We start from the raw sequence: 27,681 nt of genomic DNA, 5'->3' as shown, positions 1-27,681 counted from the left end.
TATCTCGTATGAAAATATATCGATATTTTTTAAAAACTCGATATATCGCCCAGGCCTAGCCTCTGGTATTCTTGCCAATCCCTTTCTGTGCCCCGCTCATGTATTGACCCATGTGCCTGTTCATCTTAGCCGATATGATGCCTGACAGGAGCTTCCATGTAGTACGGAGGCAGGTTATTGGTCGGTAGTTGGATGGGACCGGTCCCTTCTGGGGGTTCTTGGGGATCAGGACCGTCCGACCTTCAGTTAGCTATTCCGGGTGTCTCTCGTTAACTAGCAGCTGGTTCATTTGTGCTGCCAGACGCTCGTGGAGTGCAGTCAGCTTCTTCAGCCAGTAGGCGTGAACCATGTCGGGGCCTGTTGCTGTCCAACTCTTCATACTGGAGACCCTTTCTTGGATGTCTGCCACTGTGATGGTTACTGGACCCTGTTCAGGGAGGTCGCTATGGTCTGCCCTCAGATCCACTAGCCACTGAGCATTGCCGTTATGGGTTGCGTCCTTCTCCCATATGCTCTTCCAGTATTGCTCCGTCTCCAGCCTTGGTGGTGCTGTTCTCTTATTGTTCCCTTGCCACTGAGAGTACACCTTTGCTGGTTCTGTGGAGAACAGCTGGTTTATTCTCCTGCCTTCTATCTCTCTGGTGTACCTCCTCAAGCGGCTGGCCAAGGCTGTGAGTCTTTGCTTGGCAGTTTCCAAGGCCTCAGGTATGGACAGCTTGCTGTATTTCTTATGCACTTTCTTTGTCGCACCTTTCTGCAACTCCGTTAGTTGACTAACCTCCCTCCGTGCTACTTTGATCTTGCCCTCTAGCCTCCTTCTCCATGGAGGGTACTGCTCCTTGTGGCTGTTCAACTTATAGCCAAGCATCTCACTGATCACTGCTGCCGTATTGTAGATCAGCTTGTTAGTGTCGGTAAGTGTGGCTGTAGGTATCGTCCGTAGTGCTGCATTAACATCATCTAGCAGACCTTCTGAGGGTACTTCACGTAATCTTGGTAACCGGCCATGGGGGATCCAGGTTTCAAGCTTTGGCCATGATCCTATCTTTCAGGTCAGTTCCTCTCACACTCAACGATCCTTCTCCTATCGCACTTAAACAGGTCCCTTAAATCGTCCCTACTGAGGGTGTGGAGCAAGACCTCATCTATGTTGGCAGCTGTAAATAAAAGTCAGTAACTTTCAGAAATGTAAAAGTTGCACATCTCTTTAAATGTATACATTTCACTATTCAAAAAAGGAAACAATTCCAAATTGTCATTTTGTCAAATACATTTAAATGTAATTAAATATATTATTGATCTGACAACATAAAACTGATTCTATGTACGATCACTGTCAGTGTGTGCAACACAAAATTCATTTAGACATTAATTTGCATAAATATGCATATGCTTGGCCTACCATTTAGAACCGAAAGGCTGCAATCATCCGAACCCTCTATGATTTTCTGGTGTAACTTTTGTCAGAACTTTTCCCTGAGGACAGAAAAACATATATGTTTGGGTCAAAAAGAAAAACTGAGTCAAGACACCACCTGCCATGGATCCAAAGTCTATGCAATCAGACACCTGGATAAGGTGCAAAAGACAGACCAAGTAGAGCCTGTGATAATTCCATGCTTAAGTCTTATAAAATTGCTCACTTAAAATTTATGACAAGGCTATTCCAAACTAGTTTTCAAACTAAAACCAATAGTGCCCAACTGCTTGTCAAATCATTCAACAAATGATCAAAGCTCAGATTAGGCCACTTCATCCAGTAAGAAAAAAATGTTACCTCAGTTCACCAAGGTTAAAGTGACCTGATTTATATTAATAGTTTACAACATAAATAATTGGAAGTAAGTTCACATCTCCAACTTACAATAGTTTATACGATTAATCATAATCTGTCAGAAATGAAGCTTAAAGTAAATCTATAGCTAAAGATGTCATTCATAAATGTGCATTATTTTATTCCCTTGTGTTATCTTTAATTTCATTACCCAAACTGGACTTGCAAATAAAATTTGAATAAACTCATGTTGGTTAAATGTAATTTTGGTCATAAAACAGTTAACTCTTGATGACTTAAGTAAATCCTCATTTAAATTAAATATAGATCTGTCCAACCCCCCTTTCTTTTTCCATAACAAAAAAACAAAAACAAAACAGCATTGTAAAGTTACGAGCCCGATTGTGAGATTTGTCTCAAACCAGTAACGGTCCTCCCAAGTTGCACACACAAACACACCAAGCACAGTGCAGAGCGCGCGGCTTAAGAAGGAAAAAAAAACCCACTGCAGCTTTTTATTCTCCGTGCGTGGGACACACAAAACGGACTTTTGCAAAGGTGGATATCAACTGTAGTTCTTTTGTCGTATAGCTATGTTAAGTATATTGAACACGAAACTAAATTTACCCAACTAGCACCATTAATAATTTTAAACTCTCACTGCATGCTAACAATTCAGCATACTGAATGAACTAAGCTAGCTAGCTGGATGGCAGTTTTGGCTAACTACCCTTTGGTAGTGAACTGATAATACTGCCTTGGTAAAACTTAATATTTGACCGCGACTGATGTTACTACAGTAAGTCAAAGCTAAAAGAACCTTAAATGTTTGCAAGCAAAAGTTAATTACCTTAACAGAATCCAGTCCGAAACTGCTCCCTCATGTTCTTCGCTCCGATTCAAACAGTGAGATAATGGACAGAGCCACTTGAGGGCAGCCAGGGGGGAGGTAGTGTTACACATTTTCGTCTGTGTAAAGCTTGTAAAACGTGAACATAACATGCATAATGAACCGGCATTAGAAAAACTAATTTTAACAAATAACCCATCAATTACTATGACTGTTGTAGTCGTCTTTACAATTACATTACTACACAAGTTAAATGCAGACTTGGTATAAACCACCCCTTCAAACTTGGTATTGACCTCTACTACTCTGCCCGCCAAGAACTTCTTTCAGGTCTTTTCCCCAAACAAGATGGCGTGTTGGAGGTGTTGGATTTGTTTTGTTTTTGTTGCCTTAACATTAAAGTCTCTTTTGAGCCATATTAATACAATTCATAGCAGTAGTCCAGACTTTAGTGTGATATGTGGGATTGATGGTTGTACCGAGGAATAAAGGAACCTAACCTAGTGCTAATACATTATTTAACTTTTTAATATGAACTAGACTATGGAACACCAAAGTGTTAAAATGTGTCATTTAATTTTTATTTTACATTGTGCATTTTTATAATATTTTATTAAATATTTATTTCACTACGATTCTTTTTTTGTAATAATAGAAACATTTTGAGACACTTTAATTTTAAGCACCTGTTTAAGCAGCAGCCAATGAGCGTTCAGGTCCCACCCACTGACCCTGATTGCCTGAATAAGAAATTCAGTTGTTAAATGACTTTCTGAAATAAATACACCATTATGAAAAACCCCATTATGAAACAAAAACAGACTTTGGGAAAAAGAGATTTTGGAATATAAACTGATTGAATTTAATAAAATGTCTCAAAAAATGTTCTATAATTCATAAAAAAAATTTAATGCTAGTTTAGCTTCAAGTGACAACAGATTAAAACAATCCTCTGGACAAATGCTTATATTGATCAAGATTTTGCCATTCTTATTGGACAGTGTTGTAGAGAAAAATCCCTTTATCCAGTTTATTTTGGATTTAATTGAAATTGTTAAAATACTTTTTACCCCAGTTGTGTCTTTACAAACTGTGTCCAAACTAAAAAAAAAATGATAGAAGATTACATGCTGCATCTTCCCTCTCAGATTATTGCCCTGGGACCTGTAATTTGTCATACGTGTATGAAATCTGAGTCTAAATACAGTTTTTTTTAAACAATGGTCAGCCAAATTAAACTTTAAGAATGTGTGCAAGTCTCTTGTAAACCACAATCAGCTGCTGGAGTGTTGTCAAAGTGAAGCAGGAACTGAGTATCCGATATTTGTAAATGAGAAAGGACTAGGTCCTGTATCAGAGGTTGCTAATATGGAGTTTTTGGTGATTGAAGATGCTATACATCATGCCGTTAGAATAAAGTGGCTTATTTTACATGGTAACAAATACATCTGTGACAGGTCTGATTGACTTTCTTATTTCAAGGAAAAAGGTGAATGTTTCTTATTTTGAGATCATTTTTTGTTTTACACTCTATCTAAAAGCTATTTTTGCTTGAAATAAATGTAGAATGGTTCATTTTTAGATTTACAGACTAAATAAGAAAAAAAAGTAATATATACTTGAAACAAGTCTAATCATCTCACACATGAGACTGGAAACTAGCTTGTAATGTTCAAAACAAGATGGACAAGATAATTTGGCTAAATTTAAGACAATAAATCTTGTTAAGCTACAAGAAATTTGCAGTGTTGGGGCTTGGTACCCAATCTCGGGTGGGGGTGATGATATCTCCCTCCTGACCTGGCGTCCTGACTCCTCCTTGCCGTAGCATTTATGTTGTACCTCATCAATCTCTAGCTGTGAGAGCAGTCCCTTCTTTCGAATGTTGGAACACTGAGCTACTAGTTGTTTCGCCGTCATTGTGGATGTTGGGTATCAAAGAATCCATAGGTCCCTCATCCTATTCATGTAACCCCTTCCGCCAGGGTTACTTGCGTAGTAGCATTCCAACAACGTCCATGGGGCCCGGCTGGGCACAGCCCGAAAAGGGGACATGGACCCATCCTCCCGCAGGCCCACCACCCGCAGGAGGTGCCGTAGGGGTCGGGTGCATTGTGTGCTGGGTGGCGGCCAGAAGCAGAGGCCCTGGCAGACTGATCCCTGGCTACCAAGACTGGCAATTGGGACATGGAATGTCACCTCTCTGGTGGGGAAGGAGCCTGAGTTAGTGCGTGAGGTTGAGCGGAACCGGCTGGATATAGTCGGGCTCACCTCTACGCATGGCTTGGGCTCTGGAACCAGTCTCCTGGAGAGGGGCTGGACTCTGTCTCAGTCTGGAGTCGCCCCTGGTGAGAGGTGGCGGGCTGGGGTCGGTATTCTAATGTCCCCTCGGCTTGTTGCCTGTACGTTGGGGTTCTTCACGGTGGATGAGAGGGTTTGTTCCCTGCACCTTAGGGTCGGGGAACGCGTCCTGACTGTCATCTGCACTTATGCGCCAAGTGGCAGTTCAGAGTACCCAGCCTTCTTAGAGTCCCTGGGTGGGGTGCTGGAAGGTGCTCCACCTGGAGACTCTGTTCTCCTACTGGGAGACTTCAATGCTCACGTGGGTAACGACAGCAAGACCTTGAGGGGTGTGATTGGGAGGAACTCCCTAATCCGAGCGGTGTTTTGTTATTGGACTTCTGTGCAAATCACAGTTTGGCCATAACAAACACCTTGCTCGAACATAAGTGTCCATAAGTGCATGTGGCACCAGGACGCTCTAGGCCGCAGGTCGATGATCGATTTTGTAATCGTATCACCAGACCTGAGGCCATATGTTCTGGACACTCGGGTAAAGAGAGGGGCTGAGCTGTCAACTGATCACCACCTGGTGGTGAGTTGGATCAGGTGGCGGGGGAGGATGCTGGATAGACCAGTGCACCTAAACGCACAGTGAGGGTGTACTGGGAACGCCTAGCAGAGGCCCCAGTCCATGAGATCCTCAAGGCACACCTCCAGCAGAGCTTCAACAGCATTCCGAGGGAGACTGGGGACATTGAGTCCGAATGGGCCATGTTCAGCATCTCCATTGCTGAAGCTGCTGCATTGAGCTGCGGCCGCAAGGTGCCTGTCGTGGTGGTAACTCCCGAACCAAATGGTGGACACCAGAGGTGAAGGGAGCCACCAGGCTGAAGAAGGAGTCCTATCGGGCTTGGTTAGCCTGTGGGACTTCGGAGGCAGCTGACAGGTATCGACAGGCCAAGCGGAAGCAAGAACTCGGGTGTGGGAGGAGTTTGGAGAGGCCATGGAAAAAGACTTTCGGACTGCCTCGAAGAGATTCTGGCAAACCGTCAGGCGTCTCAGGAGGGGAAAGCGGTGCGCTACCTGCACTGTGTATAGTGCTGGTGGAGCGCTGCTGACTTCGACTGAGAAAATTGTCGGGCGGTGGAAGGAAGGACCTCCTTAATCCCACTGACACGTCTTCTGAGGAGGAAGCAGAGTCAAGGGATAAGGGGGATGACCCACAAATTTCCGGGGGTGAGGTCACTGAGGCATTAAAACAACTCCTAGGTGGCAGAGCCCCAGGTGTGGATGAGGTCCACCCCAAGTTCCTGAAGGCTCTGGACGTTGTAGGGCTGTCCTGGCTGACACGCCTCTACAATGTTGCGTGGAGATCGGGGCAGTACTCCTGGACTGGCAGACCAGGGTGGTGGTCCCCATTTTTGAGAAGGGGGACCGGAGGGTGTGTTCCAACTACAGGGGGATCACACTCCTCAGCCTCCCTGGGAAAGTCTATGCCAGGGTGCTGGAAAGGAGAGTTCATCCGCTAGTCAAACCTCAGATACAGGAGGAACAATGCGGTTTTTGTCCTGGTCGCGGAACACTGGATCAGCTCTCCTCTCAAGGATACTTGAGGGCGCATGGGAGTTTGCCCAACCAGTCTACATGTGTTTTGTGGACTTGGAGAAGGCCTTCGACCGTGTCCCTCGGGGTGTCCTTTGGGAGGTGCTTCGGGAGTATGGGGTGTCTGGCCCATTGCTATGGGCCCTATACAACCGTTACAAGAGCTTGGTTCGCATTGCCGGCAATAAGTCGGACTCATTCCCAGTGGGGAAAGGGCTCCACCAGGGCTGCCCTTTGTCACCGATTCTGTTCATAATTTTTATGGACAGGATTTCTAGGCGCAGCCAAGTGGCGGAGGGCTTTCACTTAGTTGGCCTCAGAATCTCATCTCTGCTTATTGCAGATGATGTGGTTCTGTTGGTGATGGCCTCCAGCTCGCACTGGAACGGTTCGCAGTCGAGTGTGAATCATAAGGATCAGCACCTCCAAATCTGAGGCCATGGTTCTCAGCCGGAAAAGGGTGGAGTGCCCACTCCGGGTCGGGGATGAGTTCCTACCCCAAGTGGAGGAGTTCAAGTATCTCGGGGCCTTGTTCGCGAGTGATAGGACAAGGGAGCCGGAGATCGACAGACGGATTGGTGGTGAAGAGAGAGCTGAGAGTAAAAGCGAAGCTCTCAATTTACCGGTCAATCTACGTCCCTACCCTCACCTATGGCCACGAGCTGTGGGCAGTGGCCGAAAGAACGAGATTGCGGATACAAGTGGCAGAAATGAACTTCCAGCGAAGGGTGGCTGGCCTCTCCCTTAGAGATAGGGTGAGAAGTTCAGCCATCCGGGAGGGGCACAGAGTAGAGCCGCTGCTCCTCCACATCGAAAGGAGCCAGTTGAGGTGGTTCGGTCATCTGACAAGGATGCCTCCTGGGTGCCTCCTGGGTGAGGTGTTCTGGGCATGTCCCACTGGGAGGAGGCCCCGGGGCAGACCCAGGACATGCTGGAGACCCCCTATGCTAAGCAAGCCTACCGCAGACATGAGCGAGACAGATAAATATGAAGGCATGCCGGCTCGGACGTCGCCCGGATCAACAAGGTCCGCGTCAGGTGTTGAGGAACCAGGGCAACCTGGGCTACTGGGCTACTGGAACAAGAAGGCATCGGTGGGCAAGAGACGAAAACAGGGCGTTGTTGGAATGCTACTACGCAAGTAACCCTGGCGGAAGGGGTTACATGAATAGGATGAGGGACCTATGGATTCTTCGATACCCAACATCCACAATGACGGCGAAACAACTAGTAGTTCAGTGTTCCAACATTCGAAAGAAGGGACTGCTCTCACAGCTAGAGATTGACGAGGTATAACATAAATGCTACGGCAAGGAGGAGTCAGGACGCTAGGTCAGGGGGGAGATATCATCACCCCCACCCGAGATTGGGTACATAGCCCCAAGTGCGATAGGAGAAGGATCGTTGAATGCGAGAGGAACTGACCTGAAAGATAGGATCATGGCCAAGCTTGAAACCTGGTTCCCCCGTAGCCGGTTACCAAGATTACGTGAAGTACCCTCAGAAGGTCTGCTAGATGATGTCAATGCAGCACTACGGACAATACCTACGACCACGATTACCGACACTAACAAGCTGATCTACAATACGGCAGCAGTGATCAGTGAGATGCTTGGCTACAAGTTGAACAGCCACAAGGGGCAGTACCCTCCATGGAGAAGGAGGCTAGAGGGCAAGATCAAAGAAGCACGAAGGGAGGTCAGCCAACTAACGGAGTTGCAGAAAGGCATGACAAAGAAGGTGCATAAGAAATACAGCAAGCTGTCCATACCTGAGGCCTTGGAAACTGCCAAGCAAAGACTCACAGCCTTGGCCAGCCGCTTGAGGAGGTACACCAGAGAGATAGAAGGCAGGAGAATAAACCAGCTGTTCTCCACAGAACCAGCAAAGGTGTACTCTCAGTGGCAAGGGAACAATAAGAGAACAGCACCACCAAGGCTGGAGACGGAGCAATACTGGAAGAGCATATGGGAGAAGGACGCAACCCATAACGGCAATGCTCAGTGGCTAGTGGATCTGAGGGCAGACCATAGCGACCTCCCTGAACAGGGTCCAGTAACCATCACAGTGGCAGACATCCAAGAAAGGGTCTCCAGTATGAAGAGTTGGACAGCACCAGGCCCCGACATGGTTCACGCCTACTGGCTGAAGAAGCTGACTGCACTCCACGAGCGTCTGGCAGCACAAATGAACCAGCTGCTAGTTAACGAGAGACACCCGGAATAGCTAACCGAAGGTCGGACGGTCCTGATCCCCAAGAACCCCCAGAAGGGACCGGTCCCATCCAACTACCGACCAATAACCTGCCTCCGTACTACATGGAAGCTCCTGTCAGGCATCATATCGGCTAAGATGAACAGGCACATGGGTCAATACATGAGCGGGGCACAGAAAGGGATTGGCAAGAATACCAGAGGCGCAAAACACCAGCTACTGGTAGACAGAACAGTCAGCCGAGACTGCAAGACCAGACTGACCAACCTGTGCACACCCTGGATTGATTACAAGAAGGCCTATGACGCAATGCCCCACAGCTGGATACTGGAATGCCTAGAATTGTACAAGATCAACAGGACCCTAAGAGCCTTCATCAGGAACTCAATGGGGATGTGGCATACAACACTAGAGGCCAACTCCAAGCCCATAGCACAAGTCACCATCAAGTGCGGGATCTACCAAGGAGATGCTCTGTCCCCACTGCTGTTCTGCATAGGCCTGAACCCCCTCAGTGAGATCATTAACAAGACTGGCTACGGATACCGACTACGGAACGGAGCGGTTGTCAGCCACCTCCTGTACATGGATGACATCAAGCTGTATGCCAAGCGTGAACGAGACATCGATTCACTGATACACACTACCAGGCTATACAGCAATGACATTGGGATGTCATTCGGGCTGGAGAAGTGTAGTCGGATGGTAACAAAGAGAGGGAAGGTAGTCAGAACTGAGGGGATTGAACTACCAGAAGGCAACATTGCAGATATAGAGGACAGTTACAAGTACCTGGGGATCCCACAGGCAAATGGGAACCATGAAGAGGCCACTAGGAAAGCTGCAACCACCAAGTACCTGCAGAGGGTCAGGCAAGTCCTGAGGAGTCAGCTGAACGGTAAGAACAAGATCCGGGCTATCAACACCTACGCCCTGCCCGTGATCAGGTACCCTGCTGGGGTAATAGGCTGGCCAAAGGAGGAGATAGAAGCCACTGACATAAAGACAAGAAAGCTCCTTACCATGCATGGAGGGTTTCACCCCAAGTCCAGCACCCTGAGGCTGTACGCTAAGCGGAAGGAAGGGGGCCGGGGACTGGTGAGTGTCAGCACCACAGTCCAGGATGAGACAAGAAACATCCACGAATACATCACGAAGATGGCCCCAACTGACAGTGTGCTCAGTGAATACCTCAGGCAGCAGAAACCCAAGAAAGAGGAGGAAGGCGAGGAACCATCATGGAAGGACAGGGCCCTGCACGGTATGTACCACCGGCAGATAGAGGAGGTGGCTGATATCCAGAAATCCTACCAGTGGCTGGACAAAGCTGGACTGAAAGACAACACAGAGGCACTAATCATGGCAGCACAAGAACAAGCTCTGAGTACAAGATCCATAGAGGCTGGGGTCTATCACACCAGGCAAGACCCCAGGTGCAGGCTGTGTAAAGATGCCCCAGAAACAATCCAGCACATAACAGCAGGGTGCAAGATGCTACCAGGCAAGGCATACATGGAACGCCATAACCAAGTGGCCGGCATAGTGTACAGGAACATCTGTGCCGAGTATAACCTGGAAGTCCCGAGGTCAAAATGGGAGATACCCCCAAGGGTGATGGAGAATGACCGAGCTAAGATCCTGTGGGACTTCCAGATACAGGCGGACAAAATGGTGGTGGCTAACCAACCGGACATAGTGGTGGTAGACAAACAGGAGAAGACGGCCGTAGTGATCGATGTAGCGGTTCCGAATGACAGCAACATCAGAAAGAAGGAACACGAGAAGCTGAAGAAATACCAAGGGCTCAGAGAAGAGCTCGAGAGGATGTGGAGGGTGAAGGTAATGGTGGTCCCCGTGGTAATCGGAGCACTAGGTGCGGTGACTCCCAAGCTAGGTGAGTGGCTCCAGCAGATCCCGGGAACAACATCGGAGATCTCTGTCCAGAAGAGCGCAGTCCTGGGAACAGCTAAGATACTGCGCAGGACCCTCAAGCTCCCAGGTCTCTGGTAGAGGACCCGAGCTTGAAGGATAAACCGCCCGCAGGGGCGAGATGGGTGTTTATATATATACTTTTTTGCCTGTGCCATTTGGTTCTTTAGCCATCGGAATTGTTGTCTGAAGGCCAAGAAAGATGCCCAATGGATTTGCTTTACCATCATTGCCATACCTTGCCATATTGGTCCATTTGATTGACCTTTGTTATTATTATTTATTTATTTTATTTTACTTTCAGTAGTTACAGATGGGACAGACATGACTGGGGGGATAGGAAAGGGAGAAAGAAAGAGAGCGAGGAAAAGAAAAGAGAGGGGAAGAGGGACAGAAAGGGCACTTAAAGAGAAAAAATCTCCTGGATCACCTGTTGAGAGAAGAAAAAAAAGAAGAGAAAACAAACAAAAAGAGAGCAACATCATAAACACAACACCATCGCAATAATCTAGCTAACAGTAAATAACAGTAAATACTAAATAATGAATGCTATTGTGCAGGACGCAAGACCGACAGCGCACAATGTGCTTTGAGGTAGCAGCCAAGAAAGGTGTAGTTTGTGTCTGTGAGCGCCCGTATGTGCACCTGTGTGAGAATATAAAAAATATATCTCCAAGAGATATGAGACTAGAAATGACAAGTAAATAATAACTCACTAAATTTGGGTTATGATTTATTAATCACAGTTTTGCTAAATAAAAGGATCTGGCTTGCATGAGTCACATGATGATCATTAACCAATGATCACACTTGATGACAGAGGAGGCTGGTTATGAGCCGGGAGCTCGCAAAGAGCATGCGCATTTTTGGCTGCCTGGCGGTGCAGAGTGGTTACTGAGAAACACAGATTAAATGGGAGACTCAGACTGATGCCACAAAAACCATTAAGTAGGGTGTACAGTGTACACTATAGTCTACAGCACACAGGAGTATTAGGTTATTATGTACATGTTTGTAAGTTATCTTGTGGCAATGGACAAATTGATACAAATGAGCGTGCTGTGTGTGCAACTGCATAAGTAGTGCTGTTAGTGGTGTCATGAGTGTGTAGCTCTGCCCACCGTTTTAGGGAACATATTCCATTTTAAAGTAAGTTACAGGGCTTTTCTCTGCTGTTCTGGAGGGCTTATATTTTCTAATATGCATATGCACATAATTATTGCAATTAAAATATTCAAAAACAAACTTTAAAGAAAATACATTAAGAAACAGATTATGTTAGAGTATATTTAAAATATGACAAAATGATGATTTTATAACAGCAAAATTATTATCATTTAAACATTTAATAAGCTTTCTGCCTGCACAGAGTAGATAGTCAAACAAATCGAATCATCATAAATACATTATTTTAAATGTATTACTTAATTTTTTTATTATTTAAAATGTCACCTTATGTGCGAGTCTGTGTGTGTGTGTGTGTGTGTGTGTGTGCTTTATGTGTATAGATTTTTAAAAATTATTACTCATGATATAACATTGTCCAGACATGTCTCGTAATGACATGAGGAGGAAACAGTGACAAAAGGAGCTGTGTGAGGCTGCTAAAGGCAGTGGCTCCCTCACCAGCTGGATTAAAAGGAGCATAGGTAATAATAACACATGTACCAGTTGTTGCATTGCAGAGGTATTCAAGTATAAAAACTATAAGTACAATTGCAATGTTTTGGTTCTACAACATTTTTCTATCATACATTTATTATGGATTAGGTGCAAGAGTTGTTAAGTGTGGATAATTAAGTAATAGATTAATACAATCCGGCCTTCAAGTCTGACATCATTAGCCATTTTCAGGTCCCAAAGTCAAACAAACACTGTGGCGTCACCGAGAGTTAAAAACTGTCTAAATTCTTTCATCTTTAATTAAATGATCAGCGTTGCTGCTTTACCAGGTGTAACTATGAAGTTTAACATCCAGGCATCCATGAAAACAGGATTTATTACATTTAACAGAGTTTGAAGTTAGCAGGAAGTTAGCTCGCTAGTTTCCACCTAAACATGATATAGCATGTTCTGACTGAGAGATTTCTGAAACAATTCAAACGTACAGCTCTGCTATCACTTCCAACATAAATGAAGACAGAAAACTAAACAGCAGTGACGTTTGTAGGGTTACTGAAGTTGGGCTAGCTGGTAGATAATGATGTGCTAGAAGAACTTTTAACATAGCTGTGTCACTAGCGACACAGCTATGTTAAAAGTTAATGTGAGGATTCCCAGTGGTTAGGGGCAAATGCAAACGCATGGCAGGATGCTGTAAACAGACCAAACTTCAGTCAGGAGAACAACTGAGATAATCCATCCACAATACAAGGTTAGTCATTAATATGCTGCTACATGGGCATGGGCTAAGCTGTAGTTGCATCGTTAGGTTTTAAAAACTGAGCTTTAAAATGAACAGTGGTAATAAAAACCCAGAGAGGCCAACAGTGATCACTGACTATTTTAGGAGCTTGTTAAAGATTAAATAGAACAAGATACAAAGCATTAAAACATGTTAAAAGCACAACATCCTTAATAAATGCAGAGTAGTTTGGACCCAGAAGCAGGGTTCATACGTCATCACTTAAAGACCAGATAGCAAATTGTGCCTTGTTTCCAGATGGACAGCAAGTACAGAGTGGTAGATCAAATGAGGAGATGGAAGGAGGAAGAGAGGCAAAGAGTGAGTCATAGGCAGAGCCTAGGTATTTCCCACAGTTTTTGAAATCTGTTGCCTTATGGTTCCAAGCGCTGTCACCAATTTTTGCATTTTATTGTTATCTCATAACACTTGTTTAATCAGCTACCATCTCTCCTATTGACTTTTTAATGTCTTTTTAATTTTAAAATACAATGTTAGGGCTTCAAAAAATAAACAAAATATATTTATGTCAGTATAAAGGAATTCCTCTGTTATACTGAGATGTTAACATGGAAATGAGGCATTCAGAAAGGAATGTGCTTATGCAGGACACAGCAGCCACATTCTTAACACCAAGCACTACAGATAAAAAGAAGAAAATGATCCCTCAGACCTCACTGCACTCCCCAAAGAAGCTATTTGACATGGACCCCATGGGCCTGACAGCTGTTATGTTTGGCTGAGCATAGCTCGGAGCTGCAGGGTAGAAGAATCCACCTGTGGCTGCTGTGCAAGAGCTGTTTGGTCACCCCAGGACATAAGAACACAGCAGAATATGGGAATCTGTGAGAAGCAGTTAAGAGATTAAACAATCTCTATCTTTCTTTCTTTCTTACCTAAATTAAAATAAATTAAAGTTAAAAATGTTAAATAATTATCTACCAATATGCAGCTGTTTATGACCTGGACGCAATTTGCACTTTACCATCCTTTTGTAATAGAAACATTAAAACACATATCACAACTCCTCAAAATTAGTAGACCCACCGCCACTGTCCTACTCCCTGTCTCCCTTTTTTATTTCTATGCTTCTAGAACCTTGTAATATACATAACGACAAAATTATAAAACTGTAATTGTGATGTGATCACAGAAATTCATACAGTAACTCATTCTTTTACTGCATTACTGAAAAATGCAATTAATAATTAATGATTAACACAATTAATTAAGTATAGCACTAGGTAATACTTTTTAAAAAAAAGCATTGTTATTGTAAATTTAGGAGTTGTAAAAAAGAAAAACATTTAACTGCACCATTTTGTTTGAGCCAACATAAAATGGGAACATTGTAAACAGAACCTAAGTAAATGTACAAATGTACAAATTTAAGAAAGAAATGCTGATGAAAAGTGTTTTCAGAGCAGAGAACTCGGCTATGTTTGCAGACATGCTATTAGATTTTATAACCAATCCTACCTTCTGGCTGCTGACCAGGCAATATAATGTGCTCTTACTAAGTGTTCTGTGTAGTAAGTTCTATTAATATTACACAGCCTTTTACCACTCCCTTCCTAACCAAGTAACAAAAACACATTTCGAGATGATAAAAAATTTGGAAGATTAAATTAAACAGTATGTTTTGGTGTTTTTGTTATTCTGGCTGTTTATTCAAAATTGTACAATGTGGTCTGTCAAATGTGGTCCCCCTTCTCTTAACTACATTTAACTACATTTAAGTCAATTAAGCTGAAATAGGAAAACATTGCTCTTCAGAGAAGGAGATGACAATGTTGAAGATATTTGCATGAAAGACTTTAAGCACAGGGGGGAGTCTGGTGAAAAGTTTGATTTCCCAGATGTTCATAATTAAACATTTTCTATTTGAATCGCCAGCAGGGAACTTCTTCACTTGTGTTTTTGTAGTGCCTTTTTTTGTAGGGTTTTTTTTTGTGAAGCCAAATACTAGAAACTTTGATACTGAATCCACCGGTATATGTTAACATTGGCAGCAACCAAAAGATTCTGGATATGCTCTTCCTATGCTTTACTGCACCTCCACTGTCCACCACCCACCATCTTCTCAGGTCGTGGAGTTCCCTTTAGCCACTGCTTGCTGAGCCGAGGGGGAGGAAGCACAGGGACGTGCATTGTGTTGCATCTTGGGGTGAAAACTTCTCTCAAGTGTCTCAGAGTTTTTAGAGAAAACATTTCATTGTGGGAGTTTTTTTTTTTTCTTTTTTTCCAAGAGGCCCATCTTGTGCGGGTGAACTGCTTTCTTCATGCTGACTCACAACACTGTCTTTGGGGCTGGAGGAGGCCTTCAGCCACCTCTGCAGTATATCCTTCCCTTGCAGCTTACTGTTTGGTGCATGAACCTCTTACCCTCCAATCTTGCACTCCTGCCCAGAGAAATCATTTAGTAAAAAGAGTATCAGGGCAAAGCTGCTTTGACTACTCCCTGGCCAGCACAGGATGAGTCTTAGCTGGATGGGAAAGGAAGATGAGGGCCGCACAAGAGGAAGGACAGAGTCAGCAAACAAGCTGTAGAACAAATAAGCCATGCATAGTGTTTATTATTAAGTTCTCTTTTCACACGTGTATGTGCTAAAACACTGATATCAACAGTACATAGTACTACACTAGTCTTCTGTTTAGCGTTGGTCATCTTTAAAAAAATAAATAAAAATTTCCAAAGCAGTATAACATTGGTACCAGTGAGTCCAGTTTTCATAGGTTCTCACCGGTAACAATTTCCCAAGTGGAAGCTGTGTTCTTCTGCCCTATTCTTCAGTGTTCAGTATTATTGAGCTTGAACCATTCTCTTAAAGAACTTTGTAATTGGACTGTGTATTGGACTTTCACAACGTTGTTTACTCCAAATCTTTCACCAATCACAGTGACAATACTGAGTTTTGCTTTGCTCTCCTAAGGAGCACTTACCCCCAACTGGTTGTGACAGATAGCAGCCCCTCCATGAGCCTGGTTTCGCCAGAGATTGCTTCCTGTTTGTTTGCCCGTCCTAATGTAGCCAGAGTGCTTGCTCATAGGAGGTTGTTTGATTGCTGAAGTTTCTTTGTATTATTAGATGTTGTCTACCTTACATCCAACAAACCTTACCTTATATATATATATATATATGTATATATATATATATATATATATATATATATATATATATATATATATATATATATACATATATATATACATATATATTGAACATAATTAAATACATAGTTTAAACAACCACAGTGGGACAAAATTACAGCAAATTAAGGTATTTTTAACACAATGAAAGTTCTGAAATATATTATTATTACTATTATTATATAATGTTATATTGTTTATGTACATTATTTCAAGCTGAGATGTTTTTGCTTTTGCCTCATTTTCTATGAAGAACATATAAAACTGTGCACTTTATAACGCATACATACAATTCAATTCAATTCAATTGTGTTTTATTGATATAGTCAAATGACAATAACAGCTGCCTCAAGGTGCTTTTTATTGTAAGGTAAAGACCCTAGAATAACAATTAAAAAAATAGAATAACAATATGCAGGGACACATTTGTGTTCCTGCATATTGTTTTGGATACTGGTTATGCTGTGACTTACACTTTTCTGCTCCAGCATTCCCACAGATGCTACCCTCTGTTTTATAGAATCTATTCTATACAATTGCCATGCCCCAAATAGGGGGTGGAACACAATGGCATGTCATGTGCTGCAGATTTGGCTTTTTACCTTTATTGGATAGGACAGTGTAGACAGCAGGGTGATGAGAAAGTGACAGGGAACCTAGGTGGTCCCTGGACTGAGGCTTCTAGCCTGCAGTAAATTGGTCACTTGCTCACCTATAGCAGCATTGTCTAATCAGGGTCTGACAATCAGTTAGAAGATGAGGATAAGACTGACAGGATTGACAGGAGAACACAGTATACGTGCATCAAGTACACAAAATACATGTGCCACACAGGCAACAAAAATTGCCCTTTATGTGTTATATGGGCTGGTACAAAGGATATTTGTTCAATCAGGCTGAAATATGTTGACTGACATTAATTGTTAACATCAGTTGTGATGAGAAACAACCCTGCTCCACCTGGAAATAGGCGGACTCCTGCCTACCGTACACAAAGCACCTCCAATCATACTTACCATTGTCTGAGAAGTAAACTAACTCAAATGAATAATCTAGCTCCATGTTATGCCAGTACCCTGCATTAACACTCACTCTACTATATGGCCACACACTTCCAAACCCCCCAAAGCCGCTGTCTTTCCTTCAGTTGTTTATTCCCTGCCTCACAAGTTTAAATAAACTATTCCTACCTGTCAGCTGCCATTAGAGTCTGCTCTCTCACTCCAGTTTAAACCAAATCATGAATATTTTAACTTACTGCATCTTCATTAATGTTCCCACTGGCTTAGCTGAGTTTGCCTTCCAGCCTACTTCTTCACAGGGGCTTTCTCTACATGCATTCATGATCCTGTACCCTATGGAAGGCACTGAGTGGCACAATCAATTAATGAATTAAAAAATTATTGAAATTTACAATAATTATTAAAAAAAAACCCAAAGAATTAATAAATATTAATTGATTGTGATTTATTTATGTAATTCAGATTTAAATGAATAATTAATTACTGAAACATTTGATTTTAATGATGTATTTATTTCATTCATTCACTTTGGCACTTGTGGCCCTTCACAGAAATGAAGTTTAGGTTTAGTTATGGTACAATAATATTTTTAAGACATCAGATTTGGTGAGTATCAATAAAAGTCTTTAAAAGATTTATTTGTTCGTTGTCAATGATGAGTAATGTCGTCAGTGAAATACTTAAAGCAAAATTAAGAAAAAATAACTATTCTATTAACTGGTTAGCAAAGAATTTTTGAGATTTATTGCCATGTTCAAACTTGTTCTAAGTTATGTGTTATGTTCAATGTTACGTTCTAAGTCTAGGCATGCATTGAACGCAACAAGAAATTGCTACGGTGGCCCTGAAGTGCAAATCACAACAACAAATTGCTAAACACAACAACAAAATTGAGAGGCCCTGAAGTGCAAATCACACCAACAAATTGCTAAACACAACAACAAAATTGAGAAGCACAAAAACAAAACTGAAAATCACAAAATCAAATTAAGAAGCACAAAAACAAAACTGAGAAGCACAAAAACAAAACTGAAAATCACAAAATCAAATTAAGAAGCACAAAAACAAAACTGAGAACCACAAAAACAAAACTGAGAATCACAAAATCAAATTAAGAAGCACAAAAACAAAAGAAGAATCACAAAAACAAATTGAGAAGCACAATTACATTAAGAAAACCGGAAAGGGTAGGTACCAGTCGGCAACAGGAGACATCACTGATTGGATGTCCGCGCTGTTCGTCTTTGGAACCAGAAGTTACTCTGCCTGTGGCGCATTTTTTTCAAACATGAACATTAGCGGTGACCCAAACATAGCTGTCGCTATTCGAGAATATTTTGATTCAGGACATACATACGAGGTGATACTGGATATGCTCAAGTGTAATCATGACATTTCAATTAGTATGCGTACACTGAAAACGCATTTAAAAGAATCTGGACTGTACAGACGAGGCAACTATTCTCCACTTCCTGAGGTGAGGCGTGCCATTTTGTCCGAGCTTCGAGGACCAGGACAATTGTTTGGATATCGGACCATGTGGCAAGTTCTCAAACAAAAACACAAGCTGCGTGTCAAGCGTGATGTAGTTATGAGGCTGTTGAGACAACTAAATCCTCAAGGAATCGCTTTGAGAACTCGAAGGAGGTTCACAAGACGCACGTATCACTCCATGGGGCCCAATTACATATGGCATGTAGATGGCTATGATAAACTGAAACCCTTTGGCTTGGCCCTGTCAGGATGTATAGGTGGCAATACAGTGTACCCTCCGTCACGCGCACACGGACTATTATGCTGGATCGTCAAGCCACAGTTACGGATCATCTACTGGGAATCAGCGCATCGAGTCATGGTGGTCTTATTTCAGAAGAGGAAGGTGGGTACATTTGTGTCTGGTAGGTGTAAGCTACAGTGAAAGCTGATCAGATTGTTGTAGTTTTTTTACATGCATTTAAGAAAATAGAGTAGCGTCCTGCTGGACGTGTTGAAAAGTTGGATGAGATAGACGTTGACAACCGTCACTTTATTGCAGGAACTCAAAATGGTCACTGTCAGCTGTTGTGCCGAAATGAGCATGCTTGCCTAGATTTAACGACGCCAATACAAAATGAAAAACTCAGACCAAACTCTCCACTCCTCACAATCAACACACAGAACAGAGTGAAAAGAATACAGCATTTTTAACAAGAACATTACTGCAGGGTCGCTACAATATTTATGGAAAACTAATATACATTGCTTTGTTTGACATCCATTTGTGGCATGTTTTAAATGGGACCAAAATGTAACAAACCCTATAAAATGACCAAGAACAAAGCTAAATTGATTCTTAAATATTAATTATATACCCAGGTCTCAGTTTTGGATGGACTTATTTGGAGACCTAAGAGACTCTGGAAACTTCAATGGAAGCCACGAACACCAATGCTTGCTGAGATTCTGCTTCAGAGGGGTTCTACAGAAAGACCTGGATGAATGCAAAGACCTCTGGAATAAACACAGGATCCGGCCAAGCAGACTTGCATCGTGTCCAGGGGGGATTCCAAACGAACTCTATCTCTTGCCTCACAGGTATTTGAGTTCTTACCAAAATTAATTAACCTTTTGCATCAAACTAAATGCAAGGTGTTGTTATTGCTTAAGTTGGTTAATATATATTCATAATTTTACACATAAGTATGATAGAGCAGTTTATAACATGTCACTGCATGCGTTGATTTATATAGTTCCATATTGTCAGCAAAAAATCCTTCACTGTTCTATTTTCATTTTGCAGATATGGTTCAAGAGACTGTGGATTTGCTGTTGAGGAGAGGGAACTGGATGTGTTTCCCAAGGAGGGGCTACTGGTTGGATTGTGTGGTGATCCAAACATTGAGGAATATTTACAACAGGCTGTACAACAAAACACACTGCAGCAGCCACAAGACTGGGAATCGGCCACAGAACTGTATTTGGCCCTGAAGGACATAGCTGGGTTTTAGATACCAACTGAACTTCAGTTTGTAATGACATTTGTCAGAGTTACTCTGACGAAGACACACACGGTGTCGAAACGTTAGTTTCTTTCCCTTTTTTTGCACCTAATAAAACCTTTGGACTTACTTAAGTGCTCCAGCCCTTCTGTTTTTCCTTCATTTTTTAATGTTAGTAGTGTTTCCTTTCCCTCTTGCTAAATTGAATATAATATTGTTCATAATATACAGCAACTGGCATGGATTTAAATATTAACATTTAACCACAAGGAAACATTTAAAATTTTCTTTAATAAAACCATTTACAAATAGTGTCCAGCATTTCTGTCACTTTTGCAACATACACAATATTCAGAAAAAACAACTAAATGTTTAACAATATGGAAGTTGCTTGTCACATGAATGTGTTAAGTAGTGTGCCAACGGCAGCTGAACCTAACAGGGTAACTCAGTAACTGTAACTTGATGACCTTGCTGATTTAAGAACATCCAAATCCTGGAGCATTTTGAATTCCAAAGTCCATGTTGGCCTTAAAGATGCTGTATGAGTCACAGATGGGTAGTTTCAGAGTATTTGCACAGGTGTTTGCAACTGGAAAAGGCGAATCACTTAAAAACTGGATGCATGGTGATGGTGTCATTCCTGCCGGTGGAACTGCCGTCAGCCCTGTGGCAAACATCATCAAATCTTCCAGACACACTGCTGTTGCCTTCTCTGAAAGAAGAAAGTAAACACTGTAGTACATTACAGAAAATTTATTTCCTTACCTCTACTTTCATAAAACTATAAACAAATAAAAACGGCCATTCAAACCTTCACAATCAAGGAGATAATCTGCCCAAAAGCCAAGTGTTAGGACCTCCTTATGCCGCTTGTTGCTTCCTGCTGGGCTGAGATCTGGTCTGAACATGCTCTCCAGTTCTGAAGCAGTCAGGGCCTTGGCAGAGAAGCATAGGAGTGGGGCCAGCACACTGGAATGTTGTTGCAGTGCACTTAAAAAATTCAGACTTTCCAGTCCATCTTTAAATCTGCAAAGGATAGACAAATAACTAATAATTGGTTTATAGCTATAACTATTGCAGTCTTCTAAATTGTGTTTAAATGTCTTTACCTACTAGATCTTTCATTATAAATTTGGACAGATTTCAAATGCATAGAATCACTCATACACAAAAACAATTCATAGTGCTCAGAAATTAACTGTGACAGCAAAAAAAGAAGAGCTCATTGGGATTTCAGCATTTAAAAAAAAAAAAATAGTGCTTTCACACTGGAATAAACAAGTGTGTCAAACAAGGATCACCTCTTTTTATAAATAACTGAAAAATTAATCATGTTGCATGACTATGATTATTATGGGTCATTGTGAACAATAAATGTATACTAAATTAGAGTTCTAGTGTCAAAAGGTTAATAGCGTGCGACAGTGGCTCAGGAATTAACTTGTTGTTCATCAGATCACACGGATGCTACTGAATCAGTTTTTTCATATACATCTGAAGGTCTGAAAATGTCAGTGGCTGCTGTGATGAGCAACTGGCCATCCTGAATTTAAAAGGAGTAATGAGTTTACCGTTGAACGACACTTTGGTTTCTTTCAAGGATGTACCATCTGAGGTACTCCTCCACAAATGCTTGTTTCTCACAAGGCTTGACGTTTCTGAGGCATCCAGCAGTTTGGAAGATTGTGCTGTTTTGCAAAATAAGATCATGCAAAGACTCCTCTGATTCAGCTTTCAGGACCTATAAAAAAAAAAAAAAAAAAAAAAAAAAAGGTTTACTGTAAGAAAAACAAAAATATAATTTTCACTACTTTTACGATTCATTCAAACATTGGATTAAAAAAATAATCAATTTGTTATTTCACTTGTGTTGTTGGGAGGTGGAAATCTATCCTTTCAGATTACAGAATCTACCTTGAACCTACTTTCAAGATATGATCCGACCCGGATAACTTTTATCCTGATTAAATCTTTTAAACTGGCCCCAGGTGTCTTCTAAGTAAACCCATTCCCTGAGCCTAGGTAATTTTCTACCTGATGTAGAACTTTTGTGACCTCCTCATCTTGCACATCTTCTACAGTGGCGCTGAAACTCTGATTCCCTGTGATGTGGTTGACCAGGTTCTTGGAGAGGAAATGTGGTGCTGGTCCCCCATGCACAATGGATACAGCGATCATCTTTCCTGCTAAAAAGTACTCATCTTGCCTGGCAGCTGTTATACAGGGCACATAATTATCATGGTTAATTGCAATTAAATATGCTAATGAAAAAAATAAGCCAATTTTTATTAAAAATTCCATTGTAATAATTACAGAGAAAACATCCACCTCTTGAATTATATACAAGATAACGGCTCTCTGGAGGTCCATCAAAGATGGGGCGATTTCTCAGACTGCCCATAAGAAGTGTGAGGAATTCACGCCTCGGGCCACCTGTATCCAAACCTTCAAAGCTGCCAGCATCATCATTAAACTTGATGAACATGTCGTAGTTGTCAGAGTATGTGCTGCGTCGAAATCCTCTAACAGCTCCATCCCATACAGCTGACCTTGATATATTGAACCTGCTGACCTTCTTGTGGTCAAGTTCCAGTGCCAAATTTTCAATAATTTCATGTGCCTGCAAATTGGTGTCTCTAAAAAAAAGGGAAACTTTTTTTTTTTTTTTTTTTTAAAGGTGTATATACTTCTCTCATGATTGCATGATGTCTTGTACAGAACAAGATGGCGGTTAATTGGATTCAAATGTTTAAATTACTAACACAGGTTCTTCTGGGGGCTCAGCTTTGGCTTCGTTAGGAGTAGGATCTTCATCATCAATCACAATCGGATCAAACAGCTGTGTGTAGTTTCTGCAGAGTGAAAACATGTACACAAAGAGTAGATGCAAAAAGACAAATGCATAAACATGCAGTTCCAGTTTTATAGAACGATTCTACTATTTTTTTTTCTGAAGAATCTAATGTAAAAGAGTCAAACTACATACATTTACAATAATTGTGTGTATATATTTTGTGCAACCCTCTGGAATAATTACTCAAGATACAACGCACCTGTAACAGGAGCTCTCGACAGTGAGGCATTCAGTAGTGCCTGTATCATTTTCTTCTTCCAAATCTATGACCTGGAAATACAGAAATGAGGATGAATAAAAATTCATATTTGACCAATTGATAATTATTTTAATATAGGGAGCCTAAGTCTCCTCCCCTTCTGGTCTGCTCATGGGTCCCTGAACAAAAGAAAAATGAATGGAAGTGAATGGAGCTATAAAAGTTATTTTCTGGTCTGCTTTGCCTTACTCTCTGAATCACACATATGTTGTACTTCAATTTAAATAATAAATAACTGTGTTTTGACTATGTCTGTAATGTAATTTGAGATTTGTTAGCTTGTAAAAATTCGTCATTAAAATGACTACAAGTCAGATGTCGCAAATATGACGTCGCCTCAGAAGCTTTTCTCCCCCAGCGTAGCTGCTAATTATCACATGGCCAGATTTATAGTGGTTTTCTCCACATCATCCTGGAAGAAGGATTCGAAGCTCGCTAAACAAAACTAAGCTTTTCCTCTTCTCTGTGTCTGGTTCGATGATGTCAATTTTGTGAGACGAACATTTACATTTCGCCACGTCTTTTCAAACAAAACCTAAAATAACCTTTGCCACCTGTCGCTTAAGCACTTTTTGGCATCAAAATGTGTTTATATACTTCACGGACATCATATTTTAAATCCATGGCACACATCAAACGGGATCAGAAAATAATTTTTATTGGCTCATAGACTCCTATTTTTTTAGCAGTAGGGGACCCATGGTCCGGAAGTAGATGGATGTACCTTAGGTTCCCTATCCCAATAGATTATCTAAAGGTACAATAAGTAAGAATGAAATAAGAAGAACATTCTGTGGTCAAATTTGTGTACTGCAGTCTATCTTTATAAACAAACGAGTGACTCTCCCTCCTCCCGTTCCATGAGTTTCATGGCTACGGATCAGCGCCAGAAGATTCTAGATGACAAAGACGAGCCATACACAGTTAGTTTCAATGTAACCTTCCTTCCAACATTAGACTGCTTTGTGATTATTTCATGTACCGGTATGACTTATTGTACCTTTAAGGGGTGGATGTTATAATCTATTGATAGTATGAAAATTGAGGATGTGAAATGCATTGTATAATAACAATGAATGTAATAAGCAAACAGTGAATCATTATCTAATTGCAAAGTAAAGGCGGTGGAGATTGTCTGCTGCACTGTTTTACTAATAAAATAGTTTTTTACCTGTTGTACTTCATTAGCAAGCACAAGATCCCCAGCACCCTTCCTTAGAGAACAAAGAAAAGCATTTTTGTTGTGTACTGTGAAAATATTAATTGACACTTTGAAAATATTTAAGCATCTTGATTAACAAACAAGCAATACAAGTATTATGTAGTCCAGGTTCCAAAAACCATATACAAATCAAATCAAATCACTTTTATTGTCACATCACATGTGCAGGTACACTGGTACAGTACATGTGAGTGAAATTCTTGTGTGCGAGCTTCACAAGCAACAGAGTTGTGCAAAATACCATAATGTAAAACAAGCAAAATATAAAAATGGCTAATCTAAAAAGTAATAAATATATGTACAATATGTAAAGGTATATACATTACTGAATGGGTATATACATTACAGAATGAATGACAAAAGTGTATATCTCATTAATACAAAGTGTAGGCAAAAAACAGTAAAAGATTACATGTTCTTAAAATATCACTTACTCATATTCTGCCGCTTTCTGTAAAGGACTGCTTTCATGTTGAAGTTCCCATGGCTGAAACAAACAAACAAACACACGCACGCGAGCACGCACACACACACACACAAAATGTATTTCACATATAACTATTAACTGTTTTACTGAACTGAGGCAAATGGTGGTGGCTAAACAACAAGAAAACTCTATAAAAAAATTTAAATTGTACTTACCAGTGTATCAGCAAGATCAAACTCAGAGGGCCTTTTAATAACAATCTCTGGGTCAGAGTCAGACAAGTCTGAGTTTTCTCCAACTACAAAACATGAAAACAAATCAAGCTAAACTAACTAAATTCATACTAATGTATGAAACTTTATTTGATCATCAATAATAGATTAATACGAAAGGCATAAAGTTAGCATTGAAAACTCATGACTCAGTAGATCCAAAAATGGCTGAATTTCATGTTTCCAGGAAGAAACATAACATATACAAGATAATTTAGGGAGCAATGGTGGCAGAGGAGTTAAAAACCCGTCCTGTAATCAAAAGGTTGAAGGTTTGAGCCCTGCTCAGTCTGTCACAGTCGTTGTGTCCTTGGGCAAGACACTTCACCCTCCATGCCAGGTGGTGGTAGTGGGAGGGATAGGTGGCATCTGTGTACAGCAGCCTTGCTTCAGTCAGTGAGTCCCAGGACAGTTGTTTCCACATTGTAGCTAATCACCAGCAGTGTGTGAATGTGTGTGGGTGAATGACTGGTTTTGTTGTGAAGTGTCTTGGGGGGGTTGTAGAACCCTAGAAGGTGCTATATCAAATACAGGCCATTCACCATTTTAATGTAGGTATGCTATTGACTTGGGTACTTTATGCGTAATGTTATCATTTCACAATTTAAAAATTAGCATTTGTTGAAACTAAGGGAATGTGTGTCAAAATCCAAACAAACATTAGCAGCTTACCATCTTCAAAGTCACTCTTCAAGCAGATGAAAACAGTGATTCTTTGATAAGGCTTGCCAACTTCAGCCTTATAAGCCTCAAGTGTAAATGGTCTTTGTGTTCCAGGGACAGTAATGACCTCTGTGCCATCCGGATAAAGAAGAAGGAAAGGTCCATCTTTTAGATCTTTGTTAAAGTCCTTCATTTTTTTAACAGCTTGATTGAGCAGACTTGTGGCAGTAGCGTCAGGGTCTGTTGTTAGGAAAATAGTTTTTCCACGGTATGGCTTCAAACCACCCTTTTTAATGGTCATCAAGCCGACATTTATCTGTAAGGAAAAAGACATGAACAATGGGCCAAGTAGATACTAATATGACTCTAAGCAGATCTATTCAAACTTGAATATTTATTAACTGCAAAAGAGGGATCTTCCTGACAACCTAAATGTACAATTACTCGTAAACAATTGTTCTTATTCTGGATAGCTTTACTACACTGAACATTTTTTACACAACTCCCCTAAGGAATAACAAAAGAATGTCATTAGAAAATTAACCTCAACTTGTTTTCAGACTGAGCTAGCCAAACTACCTGAACCTTTCTTTTTTCCTTTTTCTTTAAGCCCTTCCTCCCTTCAGAAAACTTTTGCCTCTCTTCATTTTTCTTTTTTCTGTATTCTATGAAGGTGCTGAAGGTTGGAGTCGGGCAGTTTGAGGTAGTCTGTGATGCTAGAGGGAAACAAAGGAAAAATGTACTACAATGTCACACATTAAAGACATTCATTCATGTGACATTCCATTGTCCACACAACACGCAAATAAGGACAACACTGAATAATCTCACTAAAAAATTTCTACCAAGGAATGACAATGTAACTGATACTATTGACCAATACAATTCTACACCAGTAAGTTTTAATGTATAGACATATATATATATATATATATGAGATAGTGTTAGTTCCTAAAGTTAACCAAACATAATAAATGAACTAATTTATTATCGTTTCAGTTGTGGAAATGCTCAGAGGACTGTTCCACGAAGCAAGCTAATCCCAAAAGCCAGGCTCACTCTGAAAATCCAGGCTCGATTGCCCCAAATTCGGTTCCAGGAACGAGGCTAACCTGCAGTCTTTCTGCTCATTCATTATGCAATATGCTTGTGGACAAGTCTGGTCCGTGGCACCCTAGCTGCGAGGTTTGTTAACACTAGAACTGCCCTCAAACCTTCACTACTAGAAAGGTCTTGAGCAGTCATTTTGACAGCTGCGTGCATTTTTAAATGAGCCTCGATTTTCTGAGCTCGCTTAGTGGAACAGCCCTCTGGTCTGCTATGGTCTGGAAACAGCTAACGCTAGGCTAATAAATCAATAAATAACAAACATTTTATTATGCTTATTAACTTACTCGATGGGAGTGAAGTGTCTCCGATGCAAGATGCGTGATGAAGCCTCTCGCCACAGCCGCTGCAAAATTTCGGTGACTCCTCAACCAGCTTTTTCCCACAGCTAGGACAAAACATTCCGCCGTTCTTCTTCAAACGAAATGCGCCACAGAGTAACTTCCGGTTCCAAAGACGAACAGCGCGGACATCCAATCAGTGATGTCTCCTGTTGCCGACTGGTACCTACCCTTTCCGGTTTTCTTAACGTAATTGTGCTTCTCAATTTGTTTTTGTGATTCTTCTTTTGTTTTTGTGCTTCTTAATTTGATTTTGTGATTCTCAGTTTTGTTTTTGTGCTTCTCAGTTTTGTTTTTGTGCTTCTTAATTTGATTTTGTGATTTTCA

General features: G+C 41.3%; 1 protein-coding gene across 1 annotated transcript; it reads right to left on the bottom strand.

Moving 5' to 3' along the window:
- Nucleotides 1-20,527: 20,527 nt before the first annotated feature.
- Nucleotides 20,528-27,433, bottom strand: LOC134645668 (G2/M phase-specific E3 ubiquitin-protein ligase-like). Its single transcript, XM_063499199.1, has 12 exons — nucleotides 27,301-27,433; nucleotides 25,916-26,222; nucleotides 25,187-25,269; nucleotides 24,979-25,031; nucleotides 24,494-24,536; nucleotides 23,263-23,333; nucleotides 22,972-23,061; nucleotides 22,538-22,845; nucleotides 22,244-22,422; nucleotides 21,781-21,950; nucleotides 21,021-21,235; nucleotides 20,528-20,921 (listed from the first exon to the last, which is right to left on the bottom strand). Exons 2-12 carry the CDS (start codon nucleotides 26,205-26,207, stop codon nucleotides 20,686-20,688), a joined length of 1,740 nt encoding a protein of 579 aa, XP_063355269.1. The 5' UTR covers nucleotides 26,208-26,222; nucleotides 27,301-27,433; the 3' UTR covers nucleotides 20,528-20,685.
- Nucleotides 27,434-27,681: the final 248 nt, after the last annotated feature.

This window comes from Pelmatolapia mariae, linkage group LG16_19 (genome assembly GCF_036321145.2).
Source record: "Pelmatolapia mariae isolate MD_Pm_ZW linkage group LG16_19, Pm_UMD_F_2, whole genome shotgun sequence".
In the NCBI taxonomy this organism is placed as follows: Eukaryota; Metazoa; Chordata; class Actinopteri; order Cichliformes; family Cichlidae; genus Pelmatolapia; species Pelmatolapia mariae.
Note: the sequence above shows the minus strand (reverse complement) of the source record. Positions and strands in the feature narration are given on the sequence as shown.